The sequence below is a fragment of the Lonchura striata genome, chromosome 4, assembly GCF_046129695.1.
Source record: "Lonchura striata isolate bLonStr1 chromosome 4, bLonStr1.mat, whole genome shotgun sequence".
Lineage (NCBI taxonomy): Eukaryota > Metazoa > Chordata > Aves > Passeriformes > Estrildidae > Lonchura > Lonchura striata.
Window position 1 is genome coordinate 18170928 of NC_134606.1, and position 15918 is coordinate 18186845.

Below are 15918 nucleotides of genomic sequence, written 5' to 3' on the forward strand. Positions count from 1 at the left end.
CCAGAAGTTTAACTATACACAGAACTGTTGTCAGTTTTCTCAGTACTGATTATATAACTAGTACTATTACAATAGTCAGTACAAGTCTATATTGTCTGACCTAAACCACAGATCTTGCTAAGTACAGAAAATTCTACTGTGAATTTTTATGACTGGTTTTAGGACAGTAGGCAATTACTAAGGTTTAAACAATGCAGCAAATGAGAAGTATTTAAAGACAATGGCTATGACTTTTTTCCACTTCACACTGCCTTTTTAAATTTAGGAAGTTTGAAGAATCAACTTCTGCCATGTGTTGTCCATACACCTCAGTACTTGACATGCAGAAGATATCCAGAGTACATGCACACATTTCTCAAGTGTTGGAATTCCACACATGTTCTGTACTAAGAGGACAAAGGATGATGTATGCATTTCATTACTAAAGTATTCTGAACAAGAGCCCCCAAATGCTACAGCCTGAATATTATCTTGGAGAGGGCGCAATGTGTATACCGACTACAACTGTAAGTACTGCAGCTGCTGGCAAATAACATCTGAGTATTTAAAACTTTTCTAGTGAAGGTTTCTTAAAGCAACATGGAATTCATCATAAAAGTTTCAGAGTCAAAGTCAAATACGTACCACAATAGGTTTAAAGAGTTGAAGAAACTCAAACTAAAATAGACTGAAACACTTTGAAGCAGAGGAGTAATGGCTGAAATGGCTTCCACTTCAAAAAGTTTTCAAGATATGGCTACAGGTATGCTATAGCCCTATCTTGATACACCCTAAAAATTCTATTAGCCATTTTGAGTGAGGGAGGCAATAAACAACCTACTGACCATGGAAACCCAAGGAGACTTCCAGACAGGCTTTAATTTTCAGCTGCATGAGTCTACTTACTACTGTATTCACAGCAAAAATATCAAGTCAGATCTTTAACTCCTACAACACAAGAGACCAAAAATCTACTTGCACCAACACTGGTGCAGCTCCCCATGTATGGGAATAAGTGTTTTCTAACAGGAAAACACCAATTAGAGGAAGAGTTTCACTCCCAATAACATAAAACAATCAGAGAGCACACCAACTTCCAAGTACATGGCCTCCCCAAAGGTCCAATTAAATGAAAGAAGGCACGAGGTATAGTGCCAAACAGAAGTACAGCTGTGGCACTCAGACCTCCCTGACGCCCAAAATGGCACACTGGACAGAAATGTTCTTTGTCTTTCAAAGTATTTACAGAATTAAAGGTTTAAGTAGAAATGTATTCTGAAGCATTTGCCAAGAAATATGCAGAAAACATGTCCCAAACTCAAGGACTGAACACCGTTACAGCCTACTTTTCTGAAAGGTTACAGCAAGTAAGGCTTTAGAACCATTTAATTATTTAAAAGCAGCCAAAAGCCTTAATCCCCCATTTGCATTACAGTGAAATGCAGTTGCTGACATTGTTATTTCTGTATTCTGAAAACCCAAGAAGAACATGTTTTTGCTGCAGACTGGCTGGCTGAGCCCTGGAGACAACACTTGGCAGGGGTGGTTTAAGGACTGGGTGCTCAAGTCCGTGTTCCAGTTTGGGTGTGTAAGTGCAGTGCTCGTCAGGCCCATGCACTGACCAATTGATAAGTGTTAAGTTTCAACACCACAAGAGTGCAGCCCAAGAGAAAAATTAGGAAATGCAATGGGCACTGGTCAGCCTCCTAAATATAACAAGATTGTGCTCTCCAGAAGTGAGGTTTTAGGCTCTAGCAGATATGTTGCAGAGACATGTCAAATGCTTTCTTGCTGTGAAAAGCATTATCACAACAGTCCAGAATCAATAAGGATGAAGATTCACAGTTTGTATCTGCAAAAGCCAGCAAAGAGACTCTAGCAGTCTTAAGGATGAATGTTGAAGAGAAAAAACACAGTGGGACTAATGGGAAAAAATATCAAAAACCAAACAAAACCAAACAAAAAAACAGACAAACCCCAAGCAGTCTGCATTCTAGCTTGAGGCATGCTTAACCTGAAATGCAAAGCATGCAGGTGGCAGCAGTGAAGACTGGCTTCCATAGCCATCCTGGCTCAAGTGGCAAATGCATTTCAAACAGTATACATCTTGAGATTACAGAAGTACTCCAGTATCTGACTCATGCAATTGAAAAGTGAAATATAAATATGGGGAAAACATAAAATGAAAATACTCTCTTTCTGCAAATATAACATTTTTCATATTTATATACCACTATACTTCCCCTTTTGGTATCAGATTACAAATAATTTTCGAACCACATATTCTGCAGTTACTTTGAAACGTTTTATGTAGTTACTTCATGAATGCTCATACAAGAAAGGAGATTTTGATACACTGATAAGATTGCCTTCAACATTTTTTCCATTTGACTAAAGAATGTACTACTTGCACCATTATCTAGCAACCTGACAAAGACTACATGGTAATATAGTTAGGCAAATGCAATTTAAGTAACATTTATCAAGCTTTAGTAAATTGTAACAATGATACTACCATTATGAGCCACATAAACATGGAACTAATTTCCCTAGGAGAATACAGACATACCTGCATGAAATACCCAGTAACTAATGCCTTTCTTATGTTGATGTAATAGTCTCGACTGGTAAAATCTGTGCTTCTACGAGGCAAATTAAATCTATCCATGATTCGTGACAGCTGTTGGCGTACATTGTCTGCAGACATCAGGGACCTGTAGTTAATGAAGTTGTCGTAACACCACTGAACTGACTCATGATCTGCAACATTAGAAAACATGAATCAAAATTAGAACAAGTAAATAAAACAGTGACTGATTCATCAGTCAGAGGAACCAGAAAAAAATATCCATAAACTTTTATAAATGGTAACAGCCCTTGGTTTATTCAGTCGATTTCCTGCACTAGGTAACTTGCCAAAACGTTTCTATTCAGGAAGCACATAGGACAGAAGAAAAGCAGGGGTTTCCCCCCTCATCAATATAACAAACACAATCAGCGCTGTTTTACTGAAATACCATACCACTAAATTTTGGACATCTCAAAAATCCCATCCTGCAACTAGAAAAACCATCTCCAAACTTGAAGTGTAAAACATCACATGATGTCAAGAACACTGCACAGCCTTTAACTGCAGCATGCTACAAACATACAAGACAACTATATGTAACTACACTGTATTTGAGAAATTAAACCCTACTTTAATTAAGTATTCAAGTATCAGCTAAGAGCTATACAGCTTGTTCTCAAAGTGTGACATACTCACAGCAGTTTAAGTAAATGAGAGTGGTAAAATACACCCACTGTAACAGAACCATGTACTCTAACTGTTCCTACTGCTCGTAACTCTGAGAAATCTGATGAAACAGCAAACCTCAGCCATTCTGTCAGTAGAAATACCTGCATGTTTCACATAAAGAAACCCAGTTCTCCCTTGCAATTCTCTGACTTTTCAAGTAAGGCTCTTCTAATCTTTGTCAGTTTAATAATCCAACAAAGCCAGCCTTAAGAATTAAAACTTAAGGTAACTCTTGGAAAGAAGAGACTCTTCTTAATTTGCACTGGAAAGAATTAATGTTATGGAAGTCAAGGTTAAGTCCAAGTTCTTTCTTGCATTTTACCTTACAGAATATATTTTAAATGAAGAATGAATGAAGCTGTTTTACAGTTGTGATTCTACTGTACAGTACCATAGCATACTACTTTCTGAGCCAATTGAACTATGCATCATGGATAACCCTAAATGTTTTATACTGTTCTATATACTACCAGTAGTAGCATTTTGTCTTCTGATTCCAGAAGACAAATCACAATTTCACAAGATTATTCCTGAAGTAGCTCCATTTCTCAGTAATCTGAGTATTACAGCAATGGTTTCCAGAAACATGCACAAATTGTCTGCCAGACATTCTGTATCCCATTAATGAAAAAGCTAACAGGAAAAAAAAAAGCTTGTATTGTTTGTATTGTAAACTCAGTGTACTTGCTGACTTTTGCACTTTTTTTGGGTTGTCACATAATGACAGGTTTCAATACAGAATTTCTACATCAAACCTGTAACAGAAAGGCACATTAAAGCTGCATTTCTTTTTACTCAGGGTAAAAAGACTGCTTGTTTTTTTGTTTGCTAACAGGAAAGTATAACTGGAACACCTAAGTTCACATGGCTGGTAGTTTTTATTTATATACATATATAAGTATTTTTATTTGCTATCAATATAAGTTAGTTTTTAAAAGTGGGTCACTTTCTCATTGTTGAAGAGAACTCCTAGCTTCACCTCTTCATTCTATCTTCTTTAAATTACTAAAATACACTTTGGCTATGTTGAAGAGGATCATATACTTTCTCCAAATTCCATCCACAGAAATGACATAATTGAAACATATGTATCATACAGTTCTATGTTACTTCTTGCTGATGCATCATCCCTTTGCCTCTCAATCTATTCCAAAGGCTTATTACAGAATTCCTAATTACATTAAAAAAGTAGGATTAAAAAGGTTTTTGTTCTAAGAACATATCCTTCTCCAAATTCACAGTTTTTCCTGCACTGGTCTCCCTGAAAAATCACTAAGCAATTATGCCTATTTTTTATAATTAATGTTAGATAAACTCACAATATTTCTTAATTACAGGAACACTTGCTTCCTTCTGTCCAAGGTTACCCAGCACTGATTTAAAAGCCTGGCTTGTTTGCATGCTCATCAGTTTATTACAAGATTGCTTGGGTAGTTTTTTGGTTTTGTTTGACCCCCAAAGGAAAGTAGCACTTAAATAACAAAACCCAAGCCCTTAAATTGTCCTTGGAACACAGAAACAGAAGTTGGCAGCACAAAGCATAAATAATTTTACTAAAACAGAGACAGACTTACTTTGCTTGAAAGCATGGTAGACATTCAGCAACGTCAAATGATCTCCATCTATGTGGGCAAACCTCATCTTGGCTTCATCTGCTGCTTTCTTTGCTTCCGTGGGGCGAACAAAACACTGTGGGACTAAACAAGGTTGGTATGGGCCCAACACAAACGCCCATATCGATGAGTCACGCATTCACAGATAGAGGAACAAGGCCTAGCTAGGTCAGTTCACAGAGCATAGGGCAGGGCAGGATGGCCTCCAACTGCATCTTGGACTGTTTACTACCTTGATTTGGTACATCAACACCTAACCACATCTGTAAGACAAGAGGGTTTCAAAGCTACAGAGTACCTGATTAATTAAATAGAATTATATGTATGCATCAAAATCTCTAGTCTGAAGGCCATCAGGGTTACCTACACAGACTGGAAGGCTAAACAAATCTTAGTTCAAATCCAGTGCTGATAGCTCTACCAGGAGCTAGTATCCCATGGAATTAAGCACTTTAATTGCAAATCTGTTTTTTCAGAAAGCCCCTACAGACAAAGTAAATATTTCTGAAAGTAGTGTACTAGGACAGTCTAAACCAACTTGAGGTTTGATTACCACAAGTCTGTTACTAGACAGAACACACCAGTCAAGTCTCTTCCCACATGGTATTGCTATCAGCACTGGTATACAGAAACATGTAAATGAAGGTATTAATAAGTCGAAAGGCTGTGATGGTAGCGGTAGTGGTGGAAGGTTAAACCGTCCTTTGGCACTACTTCAAATAAAAAAAATATAGATCAAAAAATGCAACATGAGCTTTCCCTATCATTATATTCTCTTACATACATCTAACTCATCTCTCTTCCATCCAAAAATTGTATTTTACCATCTCTTATCCAGACAAAAACTACCAAAGACCATAAATAGTATGTTTTAAGATTGGTATCAATCCACAAGATCTTGAAAATAGTTATAAGATCTCTGCTGGAGCAGGGAGGTTGCAACAGGTCACCCACTGTGATTCCTTCCAATCTTACCCATTTTGTGATTTACTTGATAGAAACCTACACCAGGATTAAATCAGTTTGGGTTTAAGGAAGTACAATTTTTAAGAGGCTGAATTTCAATACAATTAATGATTAAATACTAAAAATCCTTAATCTTTTTCCAGCTGCTTGGGACTACATTAGTTTTCTCACTAATGAAGCCCTACAATCACATGAGAACACCTCCCTGCATATGACATATTCCTATCAAATTAGGGTTTTTTGTGCAGTGTCATGTAGTTTTTCTTTAGTCTTAAATTTACATAGAAGCCCCAAAGCACTAGATATAGTGAGCTGAATACCAGATGCAACTTGAGGGGGGAAAAAATCACACCGTAACAGTGAATCATGGTAACAAATCCACAAAGACCAATGCATTAACGAAAACGGAAATGCAGGGATGAAATAAACACCCTGTATAATGGGTCCTGCATTTGAAAAAAGAGAGAATATCAAGTATATTTTAATTTCTAACTCATGCTATTAAAAGCAAAATCCAGATAATTCTATCACTGTCTTAACTCAGCGTTTCAAAAAGTAATAGTACTTTCCATACCACAGCATGGCACCATGGCTCTTATAAGATGTAGTACAATCATTTAATCTGCTCATTTATTTAATGCTATTTTTGCTCTTTTCTGTCACCTCATTTCTCATTCAGTCCAAACTTAATACATGGATTGCTATCAACAACCTGACAATCTTTATGTGCACTTAACACACCAAAACATACTATTATGCTGCTGGTTTAAAGTGCTTACTTCAGGAAACAGCCCTCATAAAGACCAGGACTATGGGTTTTTTAAGAGCAGTGTTATAGTTATGACCCATCAATTAACCGTCTTTAATCCATTTCATATTATCCTCCCAAAACTTATTTATCATTACGTTAATTGTGGTTTAAAACAAAGAAGGTATCACGGCCTCAGAAAAGGTAAACTGGAAAAAGAGTAAGGCAAATCAATTGAAGGCCATGGGCAAAAATACTAAACTGACTTGTGGATACTTGGGGGGAAAAGGGGGAAGAGAAGAAAAAGACAGGCACCAACCTACCACCACCTCCGCAATTAAGCCTACCATTTAATTAAAGAAAAATATTATGATTCTGCCCTGCCCATCTGCTCTGAGTCTGAACAATCATAACTCTGAAACAAACATTTTAACTTGTTCTTAAAACTTTCATATAAATATACTGTAAAACTAAACTGAAGCAACAGATTTGACACTTAATCAAAACTTTTTTTTTCTCTATCCAACCAAGTCAAGCATGTCAGCAATACACCTGCACTGTGGAGAGTCTGGTAAATTATCACATCCCAAAGACAAAGAGTCCTTATGAGTATGAGCACCCCCATTTTCTTAACAGATTAAAACCTGCTGCTTGTCCTATGACCTCTAGTTATAAAACAAAGTCATTTCTACACAACGGGGAAATTAAGTACACAGTTTGCTTGGTAATATTTTCCTCTCATTAAGCTCTCTCAGCAAGCAGCTCTGCTCTGACACAGAGCTATTCATGTAACAACAAATTACAACTATACACCTCAATTCTTATAAAGATACAGCTTCGTTCCAAGCTTCTTTTTTCCCTTTGAAAATACTGACTGTTCTCCAGTTTTGCCATTTAGTAACTGAAAAATGTATCATGTACAAGCTTATGATTTAATATAAATTATACTCTAATCCCTTTGGGAAGACTGATTTATCAAAGTGCAGAAGAATGCACAATACAAAATAGATTTTACTGCTTCAAAAATTAGTGGTCAAGATGATATTTCTGGGCCTGACAATGAAGCTAAATGGAAATTTCTGTTCTACTAGCTGATTCCCCACCCCCAACAGTTCAAATATATATATACTTTTAACTGATGTTAGGAGCAAACTTAGATCACTTCATGCACTAGTTTTCAACATTATTACTCACTAGCTTCAATATCTCTAGATAAATCCATAATAACTGAACCCATCTATAAAGTTTTAAAAAGCAAATCTAATTTTATTAAAAATATATTTATGTTATTTTTCTGATGTAGGAAAATTAAAGTTTCCCCAGACTGAAGAGCTACAACTTTAGTTTCTCTTTTCCTGCTATTACCTGACAACATGGCAGTAATAGATAGGACCTCATTAGAACAGTTGTAGTCACAGCTCGCAATGACCATTTTAGCCAGCTGTGGATCCAATGGAAATTCAGCCATCATGGATCCCAACTCAGTCAAGTCTCCATCATCATTTAAAGCAGCCAGATAATTTAAAAGCTCTAAGGCTCTCATCAGAGTTTCAGGAGCTGAAAGAAAAAAAATATGTAAATTCGCACATTACCCGAACGGCTCTGACTCAGCACAAAACAAGGAAGCACAGACTGTTACTAGGTTTTTTTTTTTTTTTTTTTTTTTTTGGTTCTCCATTCCCTAGCATCCAAATACAAAACTGTTGCCAAATTGAGCAATACACACCCAAGTATGAATGAATGGGGGTGGCAGGGAGGGAACACTTACTTAGAAAAGCTTTAACTTTAATCACAAGCTTTGAATATTTGAAGATTACTGCTTTTCAAAATTCAGACAGCAGCGGCATTGTGAAATATTCAGTACAGTAATATCACTTCTCCCTGCAGATACTTTTTCCCTTGTTCCATACTAAATAAATCAATAGTCCTAAAACTTCAACCATGTCAACTCTAGATACCTAGTCTTTCAGAAAGCCAGCAAGAATGTTCTCTTTATCTTACATTCTTCACAAAGTGAGTACTAACCCACAATGAAAAAATAAAATGAAATCCAAAAGTCTGTTAAGCTATTATACATGTTACACAGAACAAAGCATAACTGTTCTGTAGAACTATTTAAAAACTTACAGACCAGGTCAGATTTTTATTTTAGGAGAATAAACAACTAATTCACCTATGTATATATGACCGATTTACGTTTTTGATTAGCAGTATCACCCACTTATTTCTGAAGCATATATGAACATTTAGACACTTATAAGAAAGATGCATAAAAACTACAGTTGGGACCAAACCATGTATTCAGCTTTGAAAACACCAGCCCATTTTATTTACAGTTATTAACTGCACAATTAGAATGTACAATCAACGTGATAAATAGAAAACCTCAAATGTAATGCCAAGAATTTTCTCTTATTCTCTGAAGAAAAGGGCTTTCGGTAGCTTCCTTGGTTCCACTAAAAGCTCTTACACAGAAAAAAGCTTGTTTGGATATGACACAGAGCACTAAATTTCAGGATAAACAAAGACAATTCCTTACAGATTACAACTAAAAAACCAGAAAAAAACAATGAGAGAGTTTATTCCATGTTGTCATTATATAAAGTAGCCATAAAAAATAAAGATTGTAAAGATGGAAAGAGATACCTGGTGGATCCATAAAATCAAAGTGCACCAAATCATCTATACCAAGCTTCTTGAGCTGTAATACTACAGATCCTAAGTTAGACCTCAAAATTTCAGGGTATGTGTTGTCCTGGGGGGATGAGGGGGGAAAAAAAGAAGAAAATTTGTAACACTTCTTCAGACACTTTATACTACAGAAGTATTCAAATTCTCATTTTGTTTAATACCACAGCACTCGACAACCTGAATCAGAATTCTTATGAACACAATGTAAAACCCAAAATCTTACCTGCATTTCAGTTTTGTATGCTTTCTCTGTATAAAGCCTGAAGCACTTGCCTGGTCGAGTACGACCAGCACGGCCAGCTCGCTGCTGGGCAGACGCTTTACTGATTGCAGTCACCAACAGAGACTCCACTCTGATACGAGGATTGTACACCTATTTCAGAGGGGAGGCAGAGCAGGACAGAAGGTAAAAGAATAAACTATGTTCATGGACAGGACAACTACTCAAACTGCTTTAAACTTATTTTTAAACATAACTTCTGCACAAGTTGTATGTATCTGAAAAGGAAAAAAACCAAACTGGCTATAAAAGACTGGAGAGTTTCAAATACAACTGCCTAGAGAACAGCATTTTTTATTAATCTTTTAACAGCAACTCCTGCCAGGCTTCCTGTTCTTAAATGTATTTTTAGATAAGATTTTCATGGCAAATGGAATGTGTCCAATTTGTTCTACAGAGTGCTAAACACTCACGGTGCTTAAAAAAATCCCATAAAAATGGTGTCGTGATATAACTACTGATGCCTTAAGTTTCAGCTTTCATATTTTTCAGTCTGTATTGCATTAGAGTGCAACTCTGAACTTCATATAAAGTGTTATCATGTTCTCTTCACAGTTTAGTTAGACAAAACAATTATTTTCCAGCCTGAGAACCAAGGACACCATTGCAGCTTTGGGCCTGAAAAGTGTAAACAATGGCAAATCGAAGAAAGCAATTTGGGAGGATGGGACTTCATAACCTGAAGCTGTAATTGGACAATTAACCCCAGTATGTAAATGGACCAAAACTTATAAAAGTGTGGAAACTCAGGACCAGACATCTATCTTGGTACAGCCATGGCTAGGCTCTCGTACTGCCCAAGGTGTATCCTTTCAAGACTTTTTAAGAAATACCTACTTTATTCCTTTAACATGTCCAGCCTCTGTTCCAGGCATCACTATGAGGTTGAATAATCATATTCAAGACCAGAAAAATCTAATGTTAAGGTTTCATACAACTGTAAAGATCAGGCTGATGACAAAACTGTATTTCAAGGGTACTTGAAATATGATATAGATGCAGACTATCACAGTACGAAATATCTGCTAGTATTTACTATAAAACTTCCACTGCAGTCATATCTAGACAGCAGCCCTGCCAGCTCTATAGGGATCATGGAAAGGAATACACTGAAAATGAAGGCAGTAGTCAAACAGTAGTTGCAGCTGAAGACACTTTCCATCCATGTTTTAAGATCTTTCTGGTATGATTCAGTATAAAATATGTACAGAAACCTTAGTTCTTATACTGGAAGAATACTTTGTGTGAAAAGAACTATTTGTGAAAAAGGTTCATCCTTAATGGCGATTTAAATTTGTGCATAGAAACACACTGGCTGTACTCACATTCTGCTGTGTGTCTGCCTCATTTTGCGAAAGTTAAAAAGGCTGAAAATGTGTACCACTATTAAAGGAAAAGACTAAGAAATCAAGTTATAAAGAAAGCTACATTTAGTGAAAGAAAACCAAATGAAGCCAATGACATTCATATTTAATTTTATGCAGTTACTGGGTTGACTTAAGAAAGCTACTTCAGTTCCTCTGAACACCCTATGATGTTCCAAGAACCATAATATGAGCTTGATTACAATCTTCAGGGCTGCAACAGTACATGATAAATACTGACATGAAAAAGCAGGGATAATTTCTTCTCATTTTAGTGCTGGAGTTTTCTACAGTGACTTAAAGGAAGAGAAGGCTTCTAGAACCACTTTTATTTACTTTCATACAATTTGTTTTACTTGAGCATCCTCAAGCATAGACCAACAGTACAAAACTGCCCTTCCTAAAATATCTAGAAGAGCTATATTCCAAGTCAAACACCAAATTCTCTCACTTCTTTTTTTTTAAAAAAATAATTCTATGTAAAGTTCGTGGACGAATCACAAACAGCAAAAATACGAAGTTAAAAACAAAACAAATCCAAACCAAGTTCAAAATTTCAACTGTAAAAAGACCTGTCAGGTGTTTGCAAAGGGAAGAGAAGCCTGTGCAAATTAGATTCTATCACCTTTCCTACTATAAAGAGAAAAAAATAGTACCTACCTTCTGTTTTGCAAAGCCCGGATCAATCACGAACACTACGCCATCTATTGTCAATGATGTCTCAGCAATGTTAGTGGACACCACAACCTGTCAAAAAAACAAAACAACCCAAAACCCCAAAACACTAAATGAAACTACTTCATCCAAAAGATGAAGGGCTCCAATTCTGTCTCTGCTCAAATTATTTTCAGTAAACTTTCCATTACTTAATCAATCACTACCAGAGCTGCTCTCCAACACTTTCACAGGATGATATGAAATCAACCAGAGGAACTTCTAGTGCAAAGAAAGCAGTTTTCATCTGCCTTTTTTTCTCTCCATGGATCTATTAACTATATAACAAATGTTAACTGAGAAAAAGAGCAAAAATTTAACTTATGAAACCACTACTCCATTTTTTTTCTCACGTCTCTGGTACAAAGTGACAAGCTGTACTGGAACCCTTTAACATCATGTATTAATTCTAGCTTTTTACCTTTTTCTGAAAGACTGAACATGGTGAACTGGTTAAATAGTATCAAATTTAAAGTTACATACATTACCAGCACAGCATTTTTTAAATTTGTCTTGAAATAAAGCTGTTACCAACAAATTCCAGCTAAAATTGTGAACAATATATATTTAATTTCTACTGTCTTTTTCTATCACCAGATATTCAAACACCTTTACATATCTTTAATGTTACATTCTTAGCCTTTCAAAAGGTTAAGTCCTATGCAGAAAATAAAGCAAAGGTAACTATCAGAGTTCCAAGGCTTGATTTGCCACCATTTAAATTTTTATATCCAGAGATGCAGTGTAAACAAGCAATGGATACCATTAGCTCTCATCCCAACAGTGACCACAATGAATCAGGTTATTACACATTATTACCTCAGAAGAGATCCAAAACCTGTTTAGCACTTCATCAGAAATACTTACCCCTCCACTTTCTAATCTCAGAGCACTCTGTCATTACTTTTTTCAGTTTATCAATTAGAACTGGAGAGACAACCTAAATACTTAGTTCAGAATTACAGTGAAGCCACTGACTGCTGATATCCCTTCCTGCTTGCTGATCACTTTGCCAGTCAGCTACTTATCACACTCAGCTTGTCTCTTCGTAAGGTCTAAGCTTGCCCAAAGCCTACAATATATTGAAAGCAGTACTTTGGAAAAAGCACTTACAATTATTTTGGAATTACAGTGTTTCACCCTAAAATGACGTGCTACTTAGAATTCCTCAAACAAACAGAAAATACCGTACACGTCATTCACAGATGACCTGCACAATTTAATCAAGAGATCACAGCTACAAATATCAGTGCAATACATCTTCATTAAAAATTTGAAAGGCATTAAATATACAAATTAAACTCATACTCTCACATTAGAAGTCCAGTCAATCCACACCTAGCTTACTGTTATAGAGTACACCTCATTTAAGTTTTGTGTTTTTCTGTTTCTGCTAACGTACAGAACCACCTACACCAAGATTCTTCAAATACTAATTACAGAGCAGAGACGAAAGATTTTTATCCTGCTTTTAACCACTGATTTCTATTAGGACACTTCAATATCAGGAACTCAATATAGTTAGTGTGCTTAGTCTACAGCAGTACAACAATTTAACATGTACCTGAATTCACTTAAGCTACACAGAACTTTCCCAAGGTAGAAAGAAAAAAGTTATTTACATGGTGGATTCTGTTGCACATACAGATATCATTTGTTAATGTCACATTGCTTAGAAAATGACAATTAATGCCTACAAAAAAAGAAGAAACTTTAAAAAGGCTGAAGAAATTATAGTATCTTTCAAATCTAAATCAAAAGACAAAGTTACTTCAACATTGAACAACTGAAATCAGCACCTTATATAAAATTAACTATAATTAACCTTAGCAATAGTTTTGCCATTTCTGATATTAATTTTAAAACTTTGTTTTGAATATTAAAATACACACAATATCTACATCTAAAAACATATCTGTATTGCATATGTATTAACTAGCAATGCTTAAGATTGCTGACACAGAAACTAGAACGCAGTTTGAAAAGAAGGGATAAGATGACAAGGAGCCTTTAACATAGGGCAACAGAAACATTAAGTCATCTTCATCTTCCTCAATTAAAAAAAACATTCTTACTATTTAATCAGAGTATTTGTCGATAATCATAAACTTTTTCAAAATAATAGCTGCTTTCTTAGCTCCAAGAGGACAAAAAAATGCTAAGTTGTCAAGCTGCATCACTACTAGCTGCTACCATCACTAGCAAAATGCCACACTACTTCCAGCATCTCATTCCAAAAAGTTAAAGCTCAGGAAGTACTTAGTCAGTTACTCCAAGCATTTCACTTACACTTGTATGACCATTGGAGCCTTTGAAAGGATTCTGATCACCTACTAGCTCCCTCCTCAGCAGTGCTAAAATCTAGGTTCCAATCCCACAAAGGACTGGATGAAAAGAGACATTTTCTTAAATAGGCAGGCACAGCACCGCAGTTTTACTTTACATACCTTGATCACTAAGACTAATTAAAAGTAACCCATTTTAAAAAACTGCAACACAGATGCACTTTCACTCATAGTTATATTTCTTATGGAGATAAAAAGGAAAACATGGACGCCAGAATACTTCAGCCAAAGAGGACAAGTAACTTCATAGGTCTAAGTCTGCTGCTTTACCCCATAGCAGGCATCTTTTGGGCATAACAACTTTTTCTTGTAGTAAAACAGCTGCTACACCAAGAATGTCTTCCTCTCAGGGACTAGTACTGACTATCATTTCAACATAACAAAAACTACACTCTGCACTTGTTATCCTCTTAACCTGCCTATTCTGAAGGGCATAGTTTTAAACATGAGTGAAAATATAATTAAATACATAGCTATCACTTGTTACTTAAAAGCAATTTCATTTAAGTCATTTACAAATACAATTTTGTTGCAGCATTAGTTTCATGATTTGAGACTGAATGCTTTCTGCAATCAACTTCTGCAGGAAAAGGAAGATAATTTTACTAAATTTAATAAGTGATTTATTCTTCCAGAACACTAGAAGTTGTCACTAGTATTATACATGCATTGTACTGCACAAAACCAAAAATAATCAAGGAACAAACCCTGCCTAGAGCACACAGTATGATTCAGCTTTGACCTTCAAAATCTTAGGTTTGTGACTGCCAGTTCTGCAGAGCAGGAGTTTAGTGTTAGGAAGCTTTAATATGACTCCTTTCTAAAAAAACACATAGCTTCTACTGTGGATTATTAGAGCACTGACATAATAATTTTATGAAGAACATTCACTGTGCCATTGCAAGTTTTTCAGTTTCTCAATCGATTCTGCCTAATTTATTTCAGTTCCTCATTTTTTACTTCAAAAATATAAACCTTGAATTTCAACATCCTTGTTTTAATTTGCACCTTCTCATAAACCTTAAGAAACAGATAAAACCTGTCTGGCCATCTACCCCTAAGAGACAGCCCAAATTGTCTCCAAAAAAGGGGAAAAAGCACATCTCAAAATAATTACTTACGGAAAAAATCCCATCTCCACATAAATTGTATTTTAAGTAAGAAACTTAAATGAATGGCATTTCTATTCAGTCAAACAAAACTGTTACCACAACATCCTGGCCCTACATAGATGGATGACTTGTACTGAGAGACAAATTTCAAGTTACCTAAAAATCCTAATGTGATAAAATACTGCATTTTTAAATTTTCATTAAAAAAACCCTTGTACTTGTTGCTGTCTAAATATATTTAAAGGAGCTGAAAACCATATTTTGTGGCCCATGCAACTATGAGTAGCTACTTACAGAACAGAATATCAACACAGCTTAGTATTTACCTTTCTTCCTATTGCTCCATTTTGTTTTTTCGGTGGGGGAGGTTCAAATATTCTTTGCTGTTGCTGTGGAGGAAGGGTGGAATACAATGGAATGATTTTTATGTCACCAACTTCAGGACCTAAGTCATCAATTTCACGTTTTATCCTCTTGCAGGCTTCATCAATCTCCTGCAAAACAAGAATACTGGTTAGAAGAGAACTCTATGAAAAAGGAAGTATACTTAGAGTGCTTATGGCAATTAGATTAAGTATACACCCTGAAAAACAATCACAATAACTTCTACTTTAAAAAATAAAAAATCAATCAAGGTGCTTACCGAATCTGCAATCAAATTTCCACAATACTTCAAGACGTTTCAGCTTCTATACTCTAATGAACTGCATGATTTGCATTCAACATCCTTTTTCTTTTAGTTATGTTTCCTAATTAAATCTCTACAAATTGTACTAAAATTGAAATCTCTCACCCTGGAATATTAAAC

General features: G+C 35.7%; 1 protein-coding gene across 1 annotated transcript in view; it reads right to left on the reverse strand.

Annotated features, from left to right (window-relative positions):
* The window catches only part of DHX15 (DEAH-box helicase 15), a 45529-nt gene that overhangs the window by 6502 nt on the left and 23109 nt on the right, over nt 1-15918 (reverse strand). The window contains exons 6-12 of the mRNA XM_021554409.3: nt 15437-15604; nt 11600-11686; nt 9519-9668; nt 9251-9359; nt 7970-8161; nt 4852-4974; nt 2549-2739 (exon numbers count right to left, since the gene is read on the reverse strand). Of these exons, the coding sequence (XP_021410084.1) occupies nt 2549-2739; nt 4852-4974; nt 7970-8161; nt 9251-9359; nt 9519-9668; nt 11600-11686; nt 15437-15604 (1020 nt within the window). The remainder of the gene's footprint in view (nt 1-2548; nt 2740-4851; nt 4975-7969; nt 8162-9250; nt 9360-9518; nt 9669-11599; nt 11687-15436; nt 15605-15918) is intronic.